This window comes from Ischnura elegans, chromosome 6, assembly GCF_921293095.1.
Source record: "Ischnura elegans chromosome 6, ioIscEleg1.1, whole genome shotgun sequence".
Lineage (NCBI taxonomy): Eukaryota > Metazoa > Arthropoda > Insecta > Odonata > Coenagrionidae > Ischnura > Ischnura elegans.
In genome coordinates, this window is record NC_060251.1 from 67,668,195 (window position 1) to 67,692,935 (window position 24,741).

Here is a 24,741-nt window from a genome sequence, read left to right on the forward strand (position 1 = left end):
TTTTGATCTCTCCCTTCGGACAGCTCTTGACTAGGATTTCAGGCTTCACTTGCACTTAAATGGTAATACTGGTCCTTTAAACTTGTTGTTCTATTAGTCCCCATAGTGCGCATTAAATGCAAAATCAAAACCGCTGAAGTGGTGGTATACATACTCACCGGCAGCCAGGCCATATCCCAGTATTTATTGGGGTCATATATGAGGGGGTGAACAAATTACAGGTAAGGATAAAGAACAAGTTTTTAATTTGGTCAGGTCAATTTTTTAATAATTTTTATTTTACATTTTTCATTTTCGAATCTTCCTCAAACAACACTGTCTTCTGCATATAGAAAGAGAACGATATAAATGGTGACTACAAGCTTAATTATGCCCTTATAAAAGCCGGGAAAAGGCCACCTTCTTGGTCCTTCCCTCAAGAATATATACACTGAAGATAATTTAGCCATGGACGTCTCACTCAGACCAGATGGCAAGCTAACGGCACAGCAGAACCTTATAGTCGAAGAGAAACGTCCAACGCAGGGATAAAGAAAAAAAATCATTCAAACCAGGCTCATTATCAAAGACCCATTTCCCTTTGAAATGTGAAAGGGCGTAGATAATAATTGATAGGATGCATAATTGTCACCACGGAGGCTTAAATACTCATAAAATATGAAACAATAATTTAATAATATATTTAAAATACTTAAAAAATATACTTCGAGCAACAACTATATTACAGTATTTTCACAAGCGTCATCTAATTATTTCAGCCCAAGGCCTATGAATACTAGCGAGCCTTATTAAAACTTGAAATTGATAGTAAGTTTCACGGTTATGATAACTTCTCAAAAACAAGAAATTTGTTGAAAATCAAAGGATGCAAAAATAAAAGCCGCGCCAAGGAGATTCACCGAAAATAGTTCCTCCGGTAAAATAAACTTTTGATAAGGACGGCATTACTCTTTAAATCAGACCAATACTATACCCGAAGTTTACGATAAATGCTGCGTTTTACTTAGTTTTTCGTTAACTTCACGAATAGAAGGCTGTTTATGGCCGGAGTTAAAAAAGCTTCGTCTATGACGGGGTTTAAGATGATAAGTGACATAATTATTTTTACACGTGTATGTTCAAAATGCTGGGTTAGCAAAGGGAGATAAAGAACAGGATGTTTAGATAAGCTGTCTCCTGCGGGCCTAATTGTGAAATGGAGAGCCAAGTTCATGAACGAAGGGGAGACTTCGTAAAAATTACATTCGAACCTACCTTAATCGGTAGAATAGTTTAATTAATGTTCACAGAATATGCTGTTTCAATCCTTGTTCATTCAAAACTGAAACCCATACACGTCGCTGTTTTTCATGAATACTCATTGTCCCAGGAAAAATAAATTCTCCAAGATAATGTTGATGCTAAAATCGATTTTCCCCAAGGTAAAACTCATTTCAATTATACCCTTAGTAGAGGTCACCTTCGGTTGTTAGGAGGGTATTTTATTTCTAAATGGACATGGTTGGTCAATTTTTTTTATTGAATGCATTTCACGAGATTAACGGTTATGAAACAGAGCTTATTCCGAGTACAAAAATTCCTCAAAATCATGAGTAAAATTACTTCGACTTCCATAAATTAGTCACATTTTCATCACCATGTCATAGTTGTTAAATATTCAGACACTGGGTATTTACTCCAACGGGGCTCAGACCCTTACAAATCAATAGCAACCACTTTTTACGCCTAGCATAAGAAATACAACGCGTTTCAAGTGTCTCTCGTTAAAGTCACGTTAGGGGTTGTCTTTTGCAGCTTACATCTGCCTTATCTGATCCCTAAGGGTCGTTGACTGCGGAGCAAGAAGCATCATGGAACGCTTTGTTTTTTTTGCGTTAAACTATAGCGCGCCGCGAACATAACATATCTTGCTGATCGGTTGCCACGGCCTATTGCCTTCATCTTATACGTCTGTCCTATCTGATCCATTAGGATTGTTTCTGAGTGCGCGAGCAAGGAGAATCACGGAGCGCTCACTTCTTTTCGTCACACTATAGTGCGCCGCGAACATGACAGACGATCATCTTGCTGATCGGTTGCCACGGCAACAGGAACGCGGGCTCCTTGACACGGGTGGTGAACCATTCTTGTCTCTATTGAGTCCTTTTCGTCCTTTCCCGTTCTGCAGAAGCCTATTTTTTTACTTGCAGCGGTGCCGTTCGACCCATCGCCTACAAGTCTTGCACTTCACGTAGCAGCACCAGTAGTACTTGCACTGACATCTCTCCACGACTTCCTCCCCGATTGTCTCGAACCCGCGGCCGCAGCACATGGAGTCGCAGCCGTCGTGACCGTGGGAGCTCGCGTTACACCACCTGCGGGGAAAAAGATCATAAAATGAGCATCATTGGGTCCAAGATAATTGGAAAGAAAACAAACTCGATTTTAAAGTAGCCCTACTTCAAATAATATGAATAAGATCCTTATGTAAGCGTCTAACTCAGTGAATTTTATTATTTTTTTAAAAGTAATAATAAGGGAAAAAACTTGACACTTAAGGTAGAGCAATTCAGCTATTTGGGCAACACATAAGAGGAAAGCGGATACATCAGTAAGGGGATCAAGAAGAGAATCGCGTTAGCAAAGTAAGCTTTCATGAACAGGAAGGGGCTTCTGAGAGGAATTTTGGCCTCCAGTGGCACGATTTGGGAAACCTGACTTAACTGAAATTGACTGAAACCTTTTTGCCTGTATCACAACGTTTGCAAAGGTTTTTAATTGAATTGTTTTTGCATGTGTTCAAATAAGAATTCATTGTTCCCAAAAATTGTGATAGAAGAAGACATACCTCCTTAAGTGAATCAGCATTAAAAATTAATATTGCGTCACTTATTTTACATTTAAGTCGTATTTTTCCTAAACTAGTGCGATTTAGGCAACATCCTCGTCGACGACGACCTTATCAATACATTCTTGCCGAAGATAAAGGAGCTAGTCGTATATTAATTCAATATTTGGCTATGTAGTTCCATACATAAAACAGAGATGGTAATAAAGAAACAAAATCATCGACCTAAGTGACATGTTTACAGAAAGACATAGCTCAACGGTGATCACATTCTGGGCTTTAAAATCAATTTACAAAGAACATATCCGCGAAAGATATACACTACATATCCTCTTCTTCGCGCGATGATTCAGGCTGTTCCTATATTATTCATCCACGTCCTTGGTTTTTGTCACCACCCACGCGGCAGACGAAAATAAATTCAGGTGTGCTCATTTGAAAGAAAAACGAGGAAAAAAACGAACGCGGGAGGGAAAAAGCACATTTTTATTTATCTCCGGTGCGAAAGATGTAGGCGCGGGAGATAAGGTACGCAGTCGCGGATGCATGAGGTCTGTGATTTGTGTGGCCGGAGTGGGAGAGGTCAGACGGGTTGGGGGCGAAGCGAGCCCACGGTGCGACACGTTGCGTTCGAAATGGATGGGGCAGGAAGAAGGGGATTCATACTTACGTGGGCTGCACGGTATTATGAAGTCTCAAAGTCAACAAATACCTACGTAGATTTAAAATGTCGTTTTTTTATTGATCTATACTTCATTGCATTGGATTTATTGAAAAAAATTGTTTCTTAGAAAATAATTTAATTATTTTTACAATTATTATTTATTTAAATAAATAAAAGATCGTAGCACTTTTCCACAAGAATTTTTAATGCATATAACGCGTTTCAGCTCACTGAGCCATCATCTGGTACAAGACACTTCAAAACATTTGAAAATCTCTTTTATACCCTTGAGAAAGGAGGGGAGTAGGGTAGTATTTGACATCTTTGAGGAAGGGGGTGGGAACGGGCGTACAGAGTAGAGACAGTGGTAAAAGATACAAATACGGGATGTGGAGAACCCACGTTTGGAAGGAGGACTCTAGTCATAACTGTAAAATGACGAAACGTGGGAAAGAACCATAGAAAAACGGGAAGGGGGTTGAGAAGAGTAAAAAAAGGGGGGGTTAGGGTAAAAAGAGAGGCCGCGTGTCTTTAGAAAGGGAGATTTTTATTTATTTTTTCATTTTTTTTCAATTCCCCCAAAAACAGCGCAATGACGCCTTTTTATCGGGAGTTTAAACAATCAACAACATACGATCACGCACACCCGTATCCTGGAAGGTGACAACCTATCGAGGCGGGACTCGAACCCGCAACATTCGGAATGGTAGGCGAGAACTTATCCCCGCCGCCACCGCGGCCGACAATTAATATTATTGTGCAGAATTTAGTCGTATGTTAATAGAGGAGAACATTTTGTTCCATTCAACCCAGTTTTTCTCGTAATTTTACACAATTTCTTGCAGAAAAAAATTACGTGATACTTGCCAGGATCCCCAGTCTCCCCCAGTGAGATTGGGTGTGAATTGGATTGACCCTTCCCCCCCTAAATGCCTCATGTAATTAATGGATGTTCCCTTACATGTTTTGCCAGCCACCGTGCAATCACATGGGTTCATAAAAGGCGCCACACACGTAGTTTACATGCTTAGCGGTCCGTATTTTACGAAAAAATAAGCAAAACAAAGATTTTAACCAAAATTTAAATCCGTGATTATGTGATCCATTTTTTTTACTTTTTAATGCATTTTCTCGAGACTGCATGTACTAAATTTCAAATACTGAGAATAAATCGATCGCTCGCAGCATTTACAGCCAAACATCGGATATATTCTTGAAAACTAATTCAATTGCGTCTTAATTGGCAACTTAAGTAAATAAACTTCTATGGAACGGACAGGATCTCCTCCACGTAGTGTACTTGCGTCTGATTGGCTGACTACGACGGTAGACTTTGTTTGGCGATTTTGGTATTTGGAGGAGGCGACCGACAGCTGAAATCATTTGCGACATGAGGGAAGGGTAGGTAAGGAAGGGTGGAGAGAAACTCGGGGTCGGCATTAGCCTGCTCTTAACGAAACATGGGGATCACGGTCCCATCCGACGGACGGAGTGTTACGCTTGAAATGTCCTCTACACAACATTCAAGCAGGGATCAGGTAGTCTCTGAAAATCTCTGCCACCGCCGGGATTTGAACCCGAGGGCATCCTAAAATAATGAATACTACGTCATTTTAAATATTTTTTTTTTCAATTCTGATTTATTTTTTGTTTTATGAAAACACAAAAATGTAGACACGCTAGTGCAATAAATCATTACGCGCGCCGTAAAATTAGCCGTTTTGTCAACTTCATGAACTTTGTAATTCAACCTAGGGAAAACTAGTACGTCTATGGCATTCATCTTCCACAATAAGTTCAATTTAGATCCATAAAATGGCTTTTTCGCATTTTAGAACTCATATTTTTGTGTTAATAGTAGTTTAGTTCAGTCGTTAATAATAAATTTGTAGTAAATAAGGCTGTTTAAGGCCAACGTTTCGATAAGACCTCTCTCACCGTCATCAGAGCTGAAGCATGAATCACACGATCATTTCATCCATTTCCGAATGATCACTATCGCGATCACTTGAGTGATCACTCGCAAATGATCGTCGCCGGCAATTGTTTTTCGCGATCACGGTCGCGATGAGGATTCCCATCACTTTTTTTACCACACCTCTGGTCGCTTTTTTCGTCGCTGAAACCGTCACTACAACCCCATATCAGCCAATCAGAACGCATTCCCGTATGGAGCGATTGCAGCGCAACGTTTGAAAATCGTGGGAACGACATAGATAAACAAACACGATATATATTTTCGTGATGCGGGTCCTATTACACAGTGCTGTAGTTGGGAAAAAAATTTAGGCGGTACTCACCAAAAATTGCCAACAGCTTAACATGTATTATACATCCGGCCGCGATTGAAATGCCAAACTCAAACTCATATATTAGTTCCAAATTTTCCCAAGAGATAACTCTGAACAAGTAAAAAATCATTTCCGATTTTTCTTTCTGGAATCCATTGAACAATTTACAGTGGGGCTATTTTTTACAGATTCAAAAAGGTACTTTAACCGGTACGCTAATAACGAGTTTGGATTTTGGGAGGTACGCCGTACCGGCTCCCCCTGCCACACGCCTTTTAGGCGGCTTGCGGGGTATTATGTAGATGTAGATGTAGAACTACAGCACTGCTATGACTAGGTGCAAGGTTTTACTTTAGATCCACAATGTAGAAGCTTCATAGAACGACGTGGTATCAGTCACTTAGCGGAAGTCCGTGGTAATATCTACTTTTTCTCTACGTTTATGAAAACAAAATGGGCTGAAAACAGGCTCCGCCATTTTGTTATATATCTATGGTTATTGATCAAACAAAATATTTGAAAACCCTTGAAATGGAAGAAAAAGAAGTGTCAATTAATATGGTATAACAGTTTTGTCGATAAAACTATTCATGAAACTACTGCACGAGGATAAAGTTGGCGATTTTCAGAAAAAATCGAGGGTGGTCGTTTTTCACTAAATTTGTTCAACTTTGGCCTCACATATATTGTTAACGTAAAAACACAGGAAAGAAATAATCTGGAAAGTTATGCACAATTTATTTGAGAATATGTATACGGAGTTTCAACTTCCTAGCTCAAAAAAAATCGTTTTTGAGGTTTTGGCCAGCTTTTTTCGATTCTAGCCCACTGTGCGGCGGGAGGGACCGTGTGATTCAGAAAAATGATCACTAGAGCGATCACTTTTCCCGTCGCGAAAAGCGATCGTGTGATTCAGGCTTAAGGCTGACAGTCAGGGCTAACTCAGTATTCGACCTGATGACGATCTTTCTCATAGAAACGTTGGTTCTAAACAGCCTTACCCGGTACCAAACCCGAGAACAGTTTATCAATTTCCAAGATGGCGTCGCACCTTTCGAGAGGACTCAGTTACTCAACTAATTGGCAGATGCGGGCACACCTTGAATCCCGAAAATAGAAAAAAAGTGAAAATCGAGCGAGGAAAGGTGAGCCGCGGAACCTCACTGTAGATCAGACTAAAAAAATAAAATGAAATTAAATAAAACAAAGTCTCATAAAACGGACACGCAAATATTTCCCACGGATCGTCGCCGAAAGATTGTTGGTGGGTAGGTATTATAAAAGGGCCGGAATGTTCCCTTCGCTGAGGAATCTGGATCGCCAGCAGAGAGAGAGAGAGACAACGCTTTTCGATTCTCCACCGTTGATGACGAGAGGGAATTTTCTTCAACCCGTTCGTAAATTACTACGATTCCCCATCGAAATTCATCATCGTCCGAAAAATATTTCTCCTCGAAATTAAAAAACTATGACGAGCGAAATTCCTTCCTCGTGCGGCCGTGCGCGTCCTCTGTTTCGTACGAGCACTTCACCGTGTTTGACCCTCTGTCGTCAAGGCAACCGAGGCTACCCGTTTGTCATGCCATCGGAAAACCAGAAGAGAAATGACGAGCGCCGATTACCGTGGCATCCCGATTCTTTTATTCACATTTTTATACGCGCCCGGACACCGGATAGTTGACTTTATAGGGTCTCGAGAGAGAAACGAATATAATGAGGATTAAGAATTCGCCAAATTTTCCCCCTTCCATCGTTATACACGTTCGCCACGGACGTAATTGGAATAATTAGAAGCGGTTCCTCGGCAAGCTACGAATTCCGTCGAATTAACTTTAATTCTTCTCCGCCGCTATCATTTCGCGAAGGTCTCCGCGAGAGTTTTGAGAATTTTTCTCCTCTCTCGATTCGTCAAATAAATATATATAGCTTTCCTCGATTTGATGGGGAGGGCCCCCCTTCGATAGGTAAGTCACTCCTCAACGATGTTCCAAAAGAGGGCCAGGTTCAAGCGTGACACATCATTTCGTTTGGTTGTGAGTGGAATTGTTTAGCGGTTGATGATGACAATCGATGACGACTATTCGATTTATTGCACTCATTATCTACGGTTACGGCCATCAACGACGCAGTCGTGATTCATGACATCGATGGTGACCTGCGGTTATGGGCACTAATAAAAGCAGCTAATTCCAAAAAAGCAGAAGCAGCGAGGTTGCGAGTTGAACTACCATTTTCTTAAAATTCATGCCGGAGGCACAGGGTCACTAAAGTGAATATTTACTTTAAAAAATATACGTTGGGTACATGTTTGGTTTAAAATTGTGTCATTTTTGATATTCAAAGTTAATTTTTCATAAAATTACCTCCATTAAAAAATAGAAATGACCTTCCAGGGAGTCATGGCACAAGAGATAATTTTCATATGATGAAAAGTAAAAAAAAAAAACTTTAGGATTCCACATGAATTTGTTAAAGTACGACCAAAGTTTCGAAGTGGCACGTCATAATCTGGTGTAAAAAATTTTAATTGTCTAGTCGACAATACGACTAAAATGTTGAAAATTTATTTATTTCAACATGTTCTCGAAATATTTTCGACAGTAAGAGGCGTTATTTAAATTTTATAATTGTTTACAAATCGCAAAATGTTGTCGCCTTTGACAATTGTTTTTAGCCATGGAAAGTGCAATAAGAAAAACCGAGCCTTATAAGCAGTACCTAAGTATATTATGGCAACGTACTATTGAATACTTCAAATATTATTGCATTTCTATTAAATATGACTTAAATGAAAATTTAACATACAAATATAGTTTCAAGTGGGCTCCAAGTTGCCCAGTAGAGCATTTTATTTTTGGAAATGAAGTTCATAATTTGGCGCGAAAGAAATGTTATTGATGGAAAGTTTGCAGTGGATACCAGTGAAATTATTCCACATAAGTGCATCTATTTTTAGTGAATTTAAGGGCTCAATTTCCGAGGAAATTTCCCATATTGAAAGCACTTTGTGTTTGAAATTATGAGCGTAAGGAAGTATGCTATAACCTAGCTATGGCAAATGGACAAAATCACGAATGAATCATATTCTACAGCGGTTGCTATGACCACGAAGAGCATGCTACAGCCTAGGGCGAATAAACTGCTGGAAATGTACCGGTAGGTCCACTCTTTCACACGTTCGTCTCCAATAAAAATTTTTAGGAGGGTCATTTTCAGACAGGTCTGGGTCATTAAGAGTAATACAGGCCGAGGTATGGGCAGTACGTTGAGAGTTTCAAAGGATTTAGCTTCTGGCTAAGGAGGAGCCAACTGGGAAAGGAAAGCAATATGCCCATAAAAGGATGACGGTAGTATCTACGGCATTATATAGCCTCATTTCAAGGTTTTTCGGGCTCGACCACCTAAGGCGAGGAGCAGGACACCAACGATGGCGTCTCGCCAATAAAGCCCACTTGACTCATGCCTTAAAATTCTCGTAGCAAACAGAACAGGCAATAATGTTACCCTCATTGCAGCTTCCAACTGGATTGCACGCAGGCCAAACGGAACTAAAGCCATTCATAAACCAACAATACCTTGGGCAGTTAAAAGAGTCACAGGGAAATAGCGGAAAATCACCAATGCCATCTGAAGACCAAACACCTCGTGTCTGAACAAGAAACTGGTGAGGGGACAAGGATTTTTTTCTCCCAGTAACGAATCCCGAGTGCCCTGAACTCATTCACCAGGAGTATTCAGCCATGCTGAGCAATCAACTCTGATTAATGAGCAAATCAGAGGTATGGCGTCATGGAATTGAGCGATTTGGAATTACGTTACTGATCTCTCACAGGTTTACGAGGTGTGTCCAGAAAATAACGGGAATTTTTAAAATTTCGCAGGATTGGAGATTATTGATTCCGATTGCCAAATATTTATTTAATTATTTTGGTATACATGCCCCTGAAGTATGCTGACGCTAATGTTGAACGTGGTTTTATGAGCGATTTTCGGCTCACTTTTCATTGCTTGTTCTTGAATTTTGGCCTAAAACCTAATTTTAATTTCCGTGCCAAAAACAATACTGGGACCAAGGATACTGCATAGAGGAGGCCCATTACCATTCCATAGAGGGCTGATTTCTGTTGTCACTTCAATCGCCTTTTAATCGCCTTTCAAAAATATCCGTGGCGCGGTGATGAGTGCGATGCAATCCAATTTTTACAACATTTTGCAGTGTAATGTTTTAAATTGCGAGGAATAACAGTGAAGAGTGATGGATTTGATAAATTACATCATCATGAATGTACATTTCTGTTGACCCCTAATTATACATTATTTCCCCTTGAAACTCAGATCAATTTGTCCGTCAGCGATACGTTTGGCGACTTCCGTAAACCCTTTTAAATGGATGGTGGTTGACAACACATTTAGAACCAACTTGATGATCGTCTTTTGTGATATTCGTGACTGTAACGATACCCGCCCTAGGGTTTCGTTCCTATTGTAACGATACCCTCTACCGATTCGACCGATGGATTTTTCTTCCTCATAGGAAAATCCACTCGAATTGGTAGAAAATTAATTGCGTATGCTTGGTTTCGCTATTTAGTGGGCCCTTTTCGCTCTGTAGCGTTAAGGTGTTTTTCCCCGTCCCCTCCCTTCCGCTCCTATCCCCTCTCAGAGGCGTCGGCAGGCTCCCATCGCGGCGGCGCCTCTATCCTTTTTCCTTCCTCTCCAGCCCCTCCCCGGGTGTCCGGGCGTATAAGCCACGGGCTTGGTTCCTGGCCCCGGTGTGTTGTATCCTCGAAGGGCTCCCCTGAGCCCTCATACTCTCTGTAACGATACCCCAGCTTCCACATTCGCTAGAAGTGGCTCCATGTGACTTTTTTCCTATTTGCAAAAATAAAGAGAGCCATAAAGGGCCGTCGTTTACAAGGATAGATGATATTACAAGAAAGAGTTAGAGCCTATCCCGATGATTGAGTTTGAGTTATTGAACTATTTTGAAGGTGATAACATTGTTTTAGACGAATAAATAAATATAGAAAAAAATAAAATTCCCGTTATTTCCTGTACACACACCGTAGTGAGCGAAATCTTTGCTCACTACCAATCACCAAGGAGTATACTTACACCATAGACCGTATTTTGTCATGAACCACGCGCTACTATTTTACCACGTTTTTATTATACTTGCTTTCTTGTCTGTCTTTCAGGAAAAAATCTTGCAACTAAAATCCCCGCTGGGAGTTGCTAACCGGCGACTCTATTTTTCATGTGATAACGGAATTTTTTCATAAAATATTTGCAGCTGTTTACCATCGATATTTACACGATATAAAACGGTGTGACGCACTGGATATTATACCGAATGAATGGACAACTTTAAAATTTACGCTGTTTCTTTGCGCATTTCCCCGAACCGAATGAAGATGAAATGGAACAAACAGTGTTTAAAAAATCTCTAAGTCTGGAAATTCATTTTATGGATTCAATGAATTGCTGTGAAGAAAAAATACCCATGGCGATGCCTTAAGTTACGCTGATTTTTTAATACTTCTCTAGGACTAGGCCACCCGCCTCATTTGGAATTGGAAACCCGCTACTCATTTTTCCGAGTGATGGCGGAGTTTTTACATAGAATATTTGCAACTGTGTAAGTAATCATCGATATTTATGTGTCCTGTAACGGTGTAACATAGTGAGTATTAGGCCGAATCTACGGAAATTTGTACAATTTATGTTATTTATTTGCCAGAAACGCTTCCAATCCGTCACATTCTGGGAAATGCGCAAAGTAACAGCATAAATTGTGCAATTGTACGAGTACCGCCTGGAAAGGTTACACCTATCCATGACATGGGCGTATTTGATCGTCTATCGTTGAGACTCCCAATACAATGGCCTCCGAGTGCTGTTTTCGTGGGTAATAAAGAGGGATGAATAAAATTGGTCCAACGCCACGCGTGCTGAATAAGTGAGGGAGGAAAAAAACGGATGCCAGGGGGTAAATTTCATACAAGGGAAGGCCGAAAATCTGAATCAATGCCTTCTACGATGACAATCATCACTTCACCGGAATCTTTTTTCTCGTGATGGTGTCGCCTCCGTGGCGGAATGAAGAAGGTCCATTCACGTGCCCAGCAGGGGGGGAGATAGGGGCACAGAGCGACCAACACCTCTCAGCAGCGAGCACCCCCTGCTCCAGACAGCACTGGGCGTTATACACAACTATCCCCCATATACCTTCTGTTTCCTTCTACCTGGAAGTCCTCAGCAGACCGCTGCCTGAGACCGCTTTTCCGTTTGATCTGACCGCCCCACCGCCAGAACAACGGCCCGTCCCCTCCCCCTGCATTCATTCCTTTCCCATGCGTTTTCCGTTCTCTGGGCGGCAAATACCTTTGTTCGTCCGTCCTCCTCACCAACTCCGCGGGGAAAAGATTCGCTGGCGCTCATTTCTGGGAGAAACTGTCTGTTTTGTTCCCCTCGTTTCGTCAACTTAAGAGGAAAGGTCTCTCTACCGGTCGTATTTGGTCTTTTATCTACTCAGAAAATACGATTTCCTCAGGATATTTTAAATGGGAATCGCATTTGAAAATCTGCATGCCCACATGTTCTCATCTCATAATAAAAATGGTGATATCTCGGTGATTATAGGGAAGTGATCTTTTCCCCCAATAACGATTCCCTATTTCTTCACTATACATAGTCTTCTATCAGTTGCAAAATTGTATCAATCAAGGTCGAAGACTAATATTTATTTCAAATGTCAAAACTAGGATAAATGGACTGTATCTCCCAAATTTTAACAGCAATGCACATACATTAATATTACTATCGAGTTCAAACACAAATGTCTATTTCAAAGATCGATAGCTCAACTTTAAAATTAAGTACATAATTACATAGGGTCTGAGGGGGCTCGGGCCCCTCAGGCCTCCACGCCGACTCCATGGGGCCTTTGGGATCCGATCCCCCTCAAAATATTCATTATGGAGGCGAGGAAAAAATATGACAGGCTTGTCGATTTTCCCCGGAGTGTCCAGTTATCGAGAATCGAGTTTTCAGGGTTCTAATGTTGATCATATGACTCTTCTAAAATGCTCAAAAAACTTAAAAACTCGCCATTTATAAAATTTTCCGGGTCAAGACCCTCGGTATGGGCCCCCCCAATATTTTTGATAACTCGCCACCCCTGGTTTGTTACAACAACAACAAAACAGGTGACGTGAAATTACGAAGCCATGATTTTAATTCACATTTATTGGCAAATTCCACCAATTCAATTCGCACCACGCCTTACGTACGCATACCAAAGCCAGAATTTCCAGAAGTGTATTTGGAACAATTCTCGAAAAATGGACCTAAGTCAACCTTGGAGTGTTACAGCCACTGCGCGAATAGAGGCGTATAAAAGAGTGACAATCTCCGCCCTTGGCCGTCTGACGGCACGTCTATCAAATTTCGTCGTGGACCAGACACCCTGTCTGCCCTCTCTCATTCTCGCCGGACGCGGACGGACTTAATTTCAGCTGGAGCCGAATTCACACCTTCCGCGGCGATCTGGATTACCAATGAGAGGTCCGAAGTCAGACGGAAGAATTCAGCTCGAAGTCTAAATCTTTATGTGTAATACGAAAGAGGATGCCTGTTTGTGTATCCGCTATGCGTTTCTATACGGCAGCATGGATTGCGGCCAAAGTTGCATGAAGCAGTGGCGTAACTATGGGGGTGAGGATGAGGGGATAGATCCCCCCAAAGCCTTAGAGAAATAAAAAAAGTTATCTAAAACTATTGTCTACTTTTTAAATTTAATAGCTGCATCTGCTTAAAGTTAAATTTTTATTACCACAATGATGTAAAATTTATTTTTATTTTATTCTCATACCACCGGATACAGCTCTTATTGGCCATTTTACACCGGGGTGTTCAAACCAATGTAACAAGTAAACCTACATCCTCATCCTCGCTATACAAGCTATCCTCATTTTCAAATCCTCATTTCGAATATTCACGGGAATGAAGCAAGGAAATTTTTCCAAGGCAACGCGCAGGGGATGGGAAACTAACGGAGCTTTATGCCCCTTCCCACCACCGTCTTGCCCGCTTCTCTCCAGCCACTTATTTGCTCTGCAAAGTTTGCGAGTTGACCAATGAAAGGCATGGGTAAATTCTTCACGCGATATACGTGGGGGGGATCCCGAGATTTCTCATTGGACGGTGGGAGTTGCCTTCGACAGGGCGGGGACCACACGCGAAATTAACATGAAAAGTTCGGCTTAGGAATTCCCTATCACAAAAACCACGATGAAAGATGAGCTTGGACAAAATACAGTGAAATCTGTCCCAAGCGGCCATCGAACGTGGGAAAGAAAATAGGCTATTTGAACTTAAAATTAGAGAAATGGAATCGATGACGGTGAGCTTAACCCATTAAATCCCAAGCACGTTAATAACTTAAAAATTCCAAATATTTTGATGAATTAGCAATAAAACAGACTTAAATAAGGCAAATTATCGATTTTTATATTTTTATTGTTTTTAGTTTGCGGTTGGTGAAACGTTGCGTATACGCAACGTTGGGAGTTCCCCGGGTCAAATGAGCCGTTTTGCTTTTTTTTCGGAACTCTTTTATTTTTGCAAATAATTCGCTTTTATTGTAACCCAAATATATAATTAACCCAAAATATTGATTAAACTTGGTATTGTTCATAAAATTTAGAGGACCAATCAGTATGTAAATGAATATTGCACTTTTGGTAATCACTAAACATCTGGCTGCTACAAACTCGGCATCTTCGTCGTGAATTTTTTCGTCACGAACAATATTGTGGCCAACCTTGTCTTTCCTTATTGTATTTCGCAAACTATTTATTCCGTTATGTCCTATACTATGGCAAGTTTAGTGACTAAAAGTGTAGTTGCTCAAATCGAAACTTGAAGCTTGTACGTGGTAGAAGGTCCATATTATCAATAACAGACACTTTGTGACTTCCACAAAGTATTTATTAAAATGTATACTATTTGTTATACTATTTGTACAGTTATTCTTCCCGAGAATGATATGTGGTCACATCATATTTCACCGTAATGAAAAATGGAATTCTGCTAGGCAGTTTAGCAATATTGTTATTTTTAATCTATTATTACGTATAGTCATATCATCTTTCATTGTCCGCAGAAATACTACATTGCAGCAGTCCTCATCATAAAAATTTACAAAAGTTAAGGTTAAAGATATAGATACACTTAATACAAAAGTTCAATATAAAAATAACAGGGATAAATCCCATGCATTCAAGTATCATTTTTTACCTGAATAGAATGAAAGGCCTTTTTATGAGCCAGACATGAACCACGCAGGAGTTTAATTTGGAGAGGCTGGCATGACCTGCCTAAGAAGGCAAACTGTTAAATAGGTACAGCTTTACAATCTTTAATGTAGGAATGTGCGAGTAGTTCTTTTTGATCTCGATTCGAGTATCGAGATTAGTCGAGTTTGGTCATTTCTGGATTTGGCAAATGTGATAATATACATGCCACAATTTATTCTCATTTTCCATCCCCTTTTGAATTTTCTATTCTGCTTAGCTTGATTGATTGAACTTAAAGTTAGAGAAATAGATCCGAGAACGGTGACCTTAATACAGTTATTCTTCCCGATAATGGTATGAGATCACAGCATAGTAATTCACCGTGAAATGTAAAATGGACTTTCGTTAGACAGTTAAGCAATGTAGTTATTTTTCACCAATTATTACCGAATATCATAACGTCTTTCATTCTGTCAGTATTAGGAGATGACTAAATATGAACGTGTCTTGAAAATTTCCACGAGCACTATTGAAATGAATTAACCACTAGTAGCATGAGGTCAATTTACTTAATATATATGTATCTAAACTGCTTGAAACATCCCTGAGTAAAAGCATTTGCACCATTGCAATAATGTTTCATGATAGCGCCTGTCGGCAGATTTCTGAACTTACTGGCTCTTTAACCGAAACTACTCGACTATACATTCGTAATGCAACTCGAATCACTCGAGTCGAGTACCAACTACTCGACTCGACTCGAATTTTTGAGTACTCGATCATCCCTAATTAAAAGATCGGCAGGCTTTGCATAGCCGGCAGCAAGATATCGATTTCGTTCCTCCTTAGTCTGGTTATTTTTCACTGAGAATAGAGAAGTAGGCGACATGACAGCTCAAAAACGATTAATACGGGCATGTTTATTACTTTACTATCAATATTTTTGCGTCAATATCGACAATAAAAGAAAATGAGTGTATGAGCCCACTGCTTAACCCTTTAAAGACCGAACTAACATACCAACTGATTTTTATTTTTTTTTGCAAATCCTATTTATTTTACAACTAATTAAGAGATATATGATTTGATGCTTTCTCGGCGAATTATGTGGGTAAACTTTTCTCGGGATTCCCACCGGGTTCATTCCTTCTAAACGGCCAATGTTTCAAGCTCCGTCTCGGCGCTCATCAAAAATTAATAAAGCGCGTACTCATTATAGAGGTGATGAAAATAAACAATTTTTAAAACGCATAATTAACGACCAATGTGTATACAAGTCATGCGATTCACTTTAAAAAATACTTCCATACTTTATTTACATAACAGAAGCTATAGATACGAAATATTATTTTCATGAATTTTATAAATTTTTATTCAGCCCTGACGATGAGCTCCGAGACGGAGCTTAAAACGTTGGCCGTTGAGAAAGAATTAACCCGGTGGGAATCCCGTGAACAGTTTACCCACTAATTAAGAGATATTATGAAAGAAAACCCGAAAAAAAATTTAAATGCGTTTTCAAACATGTTCCTATATGGGAACACGCCACAAAATTTTGCTATTGCTTGAAAAATAAATTTAAACCTGACCAAAACACTAAGTTTAACAACGTAATATACATACATTGATCTTTTGAATAAATGAGCATTATTTACTGGAGAGCGAGTATAGGGAAAATATCGAATAAGCCGCATAATCATCACAGAAATAATCAAAATAAAAAAAACAATTTTAAAAGGCATAATTAACGACTAATGTGTATTCAAGTCATGCCATTCACTTTAAAAAATACTTCCACACTTTATTTACAAATCAGAAGCTATAGAAGTAATCACAGATACGAAATATAATTTTCATGAATATTTATTAATCTATTCCCAAATGGGAACATTGGGCTGCTAACGGTTAAGCGGTTTTATTTCCTCATAGCAGTTTGACTTACGGTGATCTCGAAGCGATAGTTTTGCTGAAACACATGTCCGATGTGTCTGCGGAGCCATTGGCGGATTTAGGGGGGAGTCATGGCCTTCACAGGGGCCATGACCCTCCCTAATTTAATCAAAATTTTAAAATTTTTATTATTAGTAGTTTTTGTATGTAGTTTTTTGGGGGAGGCGACCGACAGCTGAGGTCATTTGCGCCATGAGGGAAGGGTGGAGAGAAACCCGGCATCGGCATCAGCCTGCTCTTAACAGAAGGCGCCAAGGGGACCACGGCTTAACGTCCCATCCGACGGACGGAGTGTTGCGCTTGAAATGTACCCCACACAGCACTCAAGCAGGGATCGGGCAGTCTCTGAAAATTCCCTTCCCCTGCCGGGATTTGAACCCGAGCCTGTTGGGTGGGAAGCAAACACTACCACCACACCAACCCGATCCCCTAAAACTTCTTGTATCCTTGTAAAGGGAGTGCTCATGCAAATTCATGGCTACAAGTCCCAATTGTGCGAGAAGCTTGAGTTGTATCTATCGTACATAGCGTAGCACTCCCTACTGCAAAACACAAGCTCAAAAACAAAATAAGCTGTGACCCAACTCATATGGTATTAGGAAGCATGGATCTGGGTGCCTAAAATTTAGCTGGCTAAACCCAAAAGTGAGCATGAATTGGTACATCCTTATGCAGGTATTACCATCTGCTGGGATCGAAACCGATGAAAAACAAGAGAATGTGAAAGGGATGACAAATATAGTACAAAAAGTTATAACATCTATATTGTTAACTTTCTCATGCCATTCAGTCAGGTCATAACCCCACAACAAATTTGATGCCGAATCTGCCTCTTTGTGGGATTGGTCTGAAACGATACTGAGGCGTTGGGCTGATTGCTGAGAATGGATGGACGTCTTAGGACAGTTCATCTGTCTCCTCTCCAACCTTTCATCCTCTTGCGTATAGCGTGGTGGGAACGGATAGGAAGGTGGGGAAAAGCGTAAAAAGGGATGGTCCTTACACCCTAGTGGAGTGGGCGTGTCTCTCTTTGAAAACTTCCCCTTGGAGGCCGTCCGAGCGAATGCGTTGTTGCCCCGTGTGTGATTATGTCATTACCCGCATAGCATTCCCCTCCTGTCCGAGGTGAGACTAATTGCGGGAACGCCGCCACCTCAAACCGACTATATAGTTATCATTATATGCTCCCTCTGCTCCTTTTCCTCGGTCGCCCGGGGCAACCCAACATGGGTGGCTTCATCTCCGGGAGTTTTCTTTTCCACTTCATTTTTTTTCTTCGGTCCTGTCGTTCGCTCAGCGTTCCGACCTCCGAGGCGCCGCCGGAACTTCGCAAATTACAGTTTGCGCTGTTGTATTAAAAGCACCCGGAATGCACCCAACCACACATCCTCCGCTTCCCATACCTGATCTTTTTCCCCCTTAACGATTCCCTATCTCTTCATTGTACATACACTCCTATCCGTAGCAAAATTGTAACAATCAAGATCGAAGATTAATATTTATTTCAAAGATCAATATAATAGGATATATGGATTGCATTTCCCCAATTTTAACATTTATCCACATACAATAATATTACTATTGAGTTCAAAGACAAATATTTATTTCAAAGATCGATAGCTCAATTTTAAAATAAAGTAAATCGAATATAATCGCGTTACTATCTGCGTTTACTGATGGTATTCATTTTATTTTGGTGTTAATAATGATGCATTTGTGTGTTTGCAAAAATGCAATCGATTTTACGGCATTGTAGATACGGATCGAGATTTTTTTGATTTTCTTTCCATGTGTCATCTTACTCCATAAGGGTGATCTAAATGAAAAAGAAGAATGCTTCACAGTAACTGGCTTGGTAATTGGTAAGAGTTGAAGCGTTTCAACAGCTTAAAAAACAAGACCCACGATCCTGAGGAGCTCTATCGTTTAAAGGAGGCAACAAACAAATTCTACGCAGCAAAAAAAAGCATTAGAGAGACATGATGGCTAAAACTCTACGTTGGGTCAAAAGCACTGAAAAGTTGCGTGCCAATTAATATGTATACTTCTAAAATTTGCACGAGAATAAATTCTTTTGTTGCGCGTGAAATTAAGTTTCCCATATTGGAGCGCTTGGGATTCCGATAGTTTTCATTCCAATAACTTGCAATATTGACGTAAGAAAGGTATATCTATTTCTAACTGAGAGCTTCTTTTGAGATAGTCTCCAAATCACTAAAATTGAAGAAGCTGTTGGAGTCAATGATAACCTCTGTAAACTTTGAAACCAAGAGATGAATTAAAAACTGATTGATGCTGTTGTGTGCTGCGGGATGTGAGCAATATATGTGCCCTTTCTTGAACGCATGCGCATTGCACTAATACATTGAAATTGGCTCCTTCATTTGGACGATAGAACTCCTAAAAATCTGGAGTATCGAGTTTTATTTACAGACAGATATGGAATATGAGATGAGTGTGGTAGAAAGATTCTCATTTCAGTCGTCCTGAACGAGGAGACAACAATACATGGTGACCATTTTTAAATTTATTGTAGTCACCATGGAGTAACTACGGTGACTAAAATAAATATAAATTTAAAAGGTGAGATAATTCTTCAAGAAGTGGCTGCACAGATTGAGTATTAGTACCGCCTGGTTAGTATTTGAAACAAGTAAATCACTCACTGAATTGGTTCGGCGTCAAGCCGAACATAATTAATTATAACTATACGTGGGGGGGACACTGTTACAGAAAGGGTAGGTAGGATGGTATGTACTAGACCCACCCGGGGGTAGTTAGAAAGCACCCTTTATCTATTCCTGCCCGGAAAATTCTTGATGATAAGACCAAAACGTATCTACAAAACCTGAAATAGGGGAATCAGAACCACATTCTCTCCTTGGACACACCCGCGGTGATATCTAACGGAAAGATCGAATCTCACGAATCACTTACTTCAAACTCAACTCCTCATCTCTAACATTCGGATAAAATTTAGCGTCAGATATGTAATTGGAGTAATGGGTGTGAATTGGAGGGTAGGAGGCCTAGGTACACCATTAAATTAGGTGGATGAGGGGAATTTTAATCTCAACCTCGCCCGAACAAAGACATCTATCTATCTATAATGAGGAAAATTATGAGTGTTTAGGCTATATACCACCCGAGCCTCTCAGCTATTGTTAAGAGCTAAGTTTTTGAATGTAACTTGCAAACAATCCTTCATTCATGATAATAATGCAGTTTTTAATGTACGCCAAGTTAACAGTTCTCAAATCTCGCAATTCAATGTACCCCAATCCTAACCTTGGTATAGTTACTGAAGACTCCTATTTTTCCCTTGCACGGGAAAGTTTCCTCACAATCAGTTCCCACGTGTTCCTCCATCTGATACCCCTCATTATCACCCCCAAATAATTATCTCCTGGTTTTCCTTTGTCTTGTTTATACTTTGACTTTGATTTTTGAATATGCCCTAAGGCAGGAAATCCAATTTTGAATGCCAATTTCGGTTGGAAAAAGATATTTATATTTCATATTAAAAATCCGATAAAATGCTATTACGATAATTGGTAAGCATTACATTTTTACATCTTTTTGATGGGCTAGATTCAATTTCAAAGCCCGATGAAGAAAGTCGTGGAAGGAACAGGAAGGCAAGGGAAAGCACAGAATTAATTATGTACATAGATAAGGCAATTAAGGACGTAAAATAGAATAATTACGACAATTAGAAAAGGTTATCTGGTAGATGAGTAGAGTGGAGGGCCAAGTCAATCTTGGAATTTCTGACTTATGGTGATCCCACATGCACACCACACGGTCCAAAAAAGTCACGCATACTAAAAAATTATACTACCACACGCTGTTAGAAATAATAATAAAATTCAGGAACATACATTAAGTTTTTCGTAAGTTATTAGGCTCCACTGCAAGTTATCTAATCTATTTATGAGTTCTAATGCTGCCGTTATTATCTCTTATTGATCGTAGAAAAAAAGACATTCGGAATCTGTATGTTCTACAGTCTATCTCTCTTATTTTATTTATGTCATCTGATCTTCCGTAGTATATTGGCGTCCTCAAGATATGGCTACCTTCGATAGAAAAGACACTGCTCTTGAATTTATGTACAAGGGTTAGTCTATTTTTCAATCTACTGTCTGACAAAGATTCCCATACGAGTTTATCTAAAAGAGAGAGAGAGTTTGCGTGACAAAGAAGGAAAATCGAACGTTCATAGCGAGAGGAGGAAATCACTACTTCCTACGCATTCGAAGCTTCAGTGCTATAATTGCCGCATCAGCGAGATCGACCGTATCACGTCGGAATGCGAGCAAAGGAAATTACTTACCCCAGCTTTAATGCGAGGGGGAATAGTTTCAAATGACAGAACAGAAGAGCCAATCTTCAAGCATTTACAAATTCGTCTCGGTGATCACGAGGTAATCGTTTCACGATAATAATAGCAGCCGATATTTGGGACTTCTTACTGAAGCTTACCTCCATTCTCTATACGACCTTTTTTCGGTGAAAAATCCGTCTCATGGGCAACATGTCAGACGGAAAAGGCGAAAACGTCGCCGAAACGATTTATTTACAATTTATTAGAACTTATTTCGTATCACCATACCTGAAGAATTTAACATATTGAAAAGTACTTTTATAATTCCACACTTGTTCATTCATAACGACTCAGGCTTCGGCACATAATACCATACCTTAAAAAAAGGCATTGTGTGCCGAAATCTTGGTCAGTTGTACGTTGTTAAATATGTGTGGAAATAAATAAGTACTTTTCATTATGTTCAATGCCAAAGATTGCCACCGAATTAGGCCGGAAACTGTATCTTGAATAAAATTGAATGAGTTTATGTAGTCAAAGATAACCTATGGATCAATTGAAAGCTGTTAGGTGCTGTTGTGTGGTTTGGAATGTGAGTATTCAGTGGCGGATACAAGGGGGACTAAGGGTCCCCCCCTTGGATATCCAATGTATACTAGATAGACTGGTCATTATGTTCGGACACCCACTACTGCTGTGAAGTTACCCCCCTTGTCTCAATCCTGGATCCGTTTGCGTTTGGCACTAGTGAATTGAAACTGGTTCCTCAGAGTGGCGACAGATGTCATAAAAATCAGGAGTCTCGCTTTTTTTTAATATATAAAAATATATTATGAGATGAGTGTAGTATTAAGATTCTCGTTCCATTCGCCCCAAACAAGTTGTCTACAATAATATAAGCAATATGGTGGTCTCCACTTAATTTAGAACAGACTCATCAACTTTATGAAAATCAACCCATTAAAATTTTGGGAAGACAATCCAGATATTTTTTTAATTATTAAGAGGACGTATCACTTCTGCTCGACCGGACCTAATTCGTCCTTTTTCGTGACTCAACGCTGCTTTAGAAATTACGCTATGAACTTGAAAGTTTAATTAATTTTAAATTGATTAAATACTTGCCAGCTTATGTAAACGGTTACGACATTGCTTTTAAAGTTCATTAAGGTCTTTAAAAACGGAAATTGCTAAATTTAGCAAATATTTTTGTATCGTAAAAAAATGATAAATTAATTATATATAACGAATCCTTTCTTCGATTGTATGGACTCTCATGTCAATAAAGGGAGACGTTCTTGAAAAAATAGCATTCAAAGTAGCGTCAAAAACCTTACAATTTTTGTAAAAATCTGGATAAAAATTGGCAATGTAAGTATGAGATTCTACGGATATTAAGGAAAAGTATAAATAATTTTCCTTACATTTCCAGTTCATTAAATTACGACTGATTGTGAGATTACCCACACTTTTAACTCGGATATTTCAAATTTTTGAAAGGACAGTAACTGAGAATACCTCAGATCTCTGGGCAAATTATCCCGTAGCAACGAAGATGTTTAGCGAGAGAAGTCATCTAAAATCCAATACACATTAAGTTCGTAGTCTGAGGTGTTATTGGCGAGATATTTCCGTTATCGAGTGGGGTCAAGTTACACCATTGTTAAGCTAATGTGAACACGCTTCTACTATATTTCTAAGGTACTACACATACTTTTTCGGTCGATACTAGGTAGAATACAATGGAATGGTAATAAAAAACTAATATATTTGTAAAATGTGTCCATGATGCCCTAATAATAAAATAATATTAAATGTCTTTATTTGCTTGGGTGAAAAACCCTAGAAGTAAGATACATTTCATCAGCAATAGATCGGATAATGCCACAAATAATGTAAAATCACAATAATCCATACAATGCAGCGTATGTCTTCAGTTGTATAATGATTGGAAAAAAATTGAGTATTCCGATTTCACGGAAGCAAAGAAAGGCTAATCAATTTCAGAGTAACATAACTTTTATCGAAATGAAGAAAATCACGGATCCATCATCTGGCGCAAGGTCTTGAAAAAACCCGAAAACGCGCCGTACGCATTAAATAATTGTGAAAAAGTGCAACTACCTTTCATTTCAATACGTCGAAATTCCAATATATCTGAATCGGTTGAACTTACAACTATTATCCCTTAGGTACAGTCCTCAGGAAGTAAATTCCCTTCTTTGCAAGAGAGTACTATTTTCCTTATCCATACCACCACAGGGATGGAGTAGATATAGTGTGTGTGAGTGAGTGTGTGAAAGAGACGGTAATAAACGAATTCTTTCACACCTGAACGCTAATGTCCCATTCCCCTGGCCAAACACAACACATTCTGCCCACCCACCAGCACCACCACCGTACGACTTTTATTTCTTTCGTTGACTCACCCCCCCCCCCTCAATCTTCTCCATCCACTCACGCACGGATAAAAAAAATGCAAGAAATAAACGAAAAAAATAGTAATGAGAGAGCCGTCTCGCGTGTGAATGAATGTCCAGCCATCGGCTGAGAATGTACTCAATCAATAAGTGCTCAAAGCACGACGGACACACACAAAAAGACTTTTCGTCTCCTATCCTTCTAATAACAATAATGATCTTCTTTTTTACCAACACCTTTCGACTCCACGGATATGTAAGCAAGACATATCCCCGCGGACGATTATTGATGGAATTGTGACTAAGATGGAGTCTCGCGCCTTTGGCTTGAATTACCATAATAACACGTGCGAAGAGATCCCGTACGTCTCCTAAAACATTTTCCTTGAACAATCCATAAAGAGGCACAGCTGTTGCACACAGGATACATGCTTCACATTTTGGAAATAAGGAAGGAGGGAGTAAAATGAAAAATAGAATACCGCATAAAATAAAACTATTTTTAAAATAATTTTTCATAAAAAATATGTTCTATTGAAAAGGAGACAATTACGGCCTCAGGTCCCAATAAGTTGTTAGTTTTGCAGAAATGTGATAGACAGCGTCGATTAAACATTTATTTCTCCATAAACGCCTTAAGGATGTGAAGCTTTTTTGCGTCACTTTAAATTCATTACTATTTTTTTTACATAAAGCGGCATTAAGATAGATTTCACTGCATTCATATACGACGAGTAGATTCGAGGAACATCTAGAAAAGTGGGGAGAATTCAGTGAAGACTTCCGTATGCACCTCTCTCTTAGCCCATCATGCAGTCCTCCAGAGTCTTCCCTCACTGCAACACACTCATCCTTTTACTAGTAGCCTTTCGTCAATTTTCGTCTGGTCGCTAAGAGACCGAAATGAATTGGCGCGTAAGAGAGGTGAGCAAAGTGGACAAACAAATGGACAGCCATGACAAC

The 24,741-nt window shown here is 39.6% G+C and overlaps 1 protein-coding gene across 1 annotated transcript in view; it reads right to left on the bottom strand.

Moving 5' to 3' along the window:
* Positions 1-239: 239 nt before the first annotated feature.
* The window catches only part of LOC124160936 (protein Wnt-11b-2-like), a 95,935-nt gene continuing 71,433 nt past the window's right edge, over positions 240-24,741 (bottom strand). Inside the window, exon 8 of the mRNA XM_046537071.1 lies at positions 240-2,354. Within this exon, the coding sequence (XP_046393027.1) occupies positions 2,180-2,354 (175 nt within the window). The 3' untranslated portion in view covers positions 240-2,179. The remainder of the gene's footprint in view (positions 2,355-24,741) is intronic.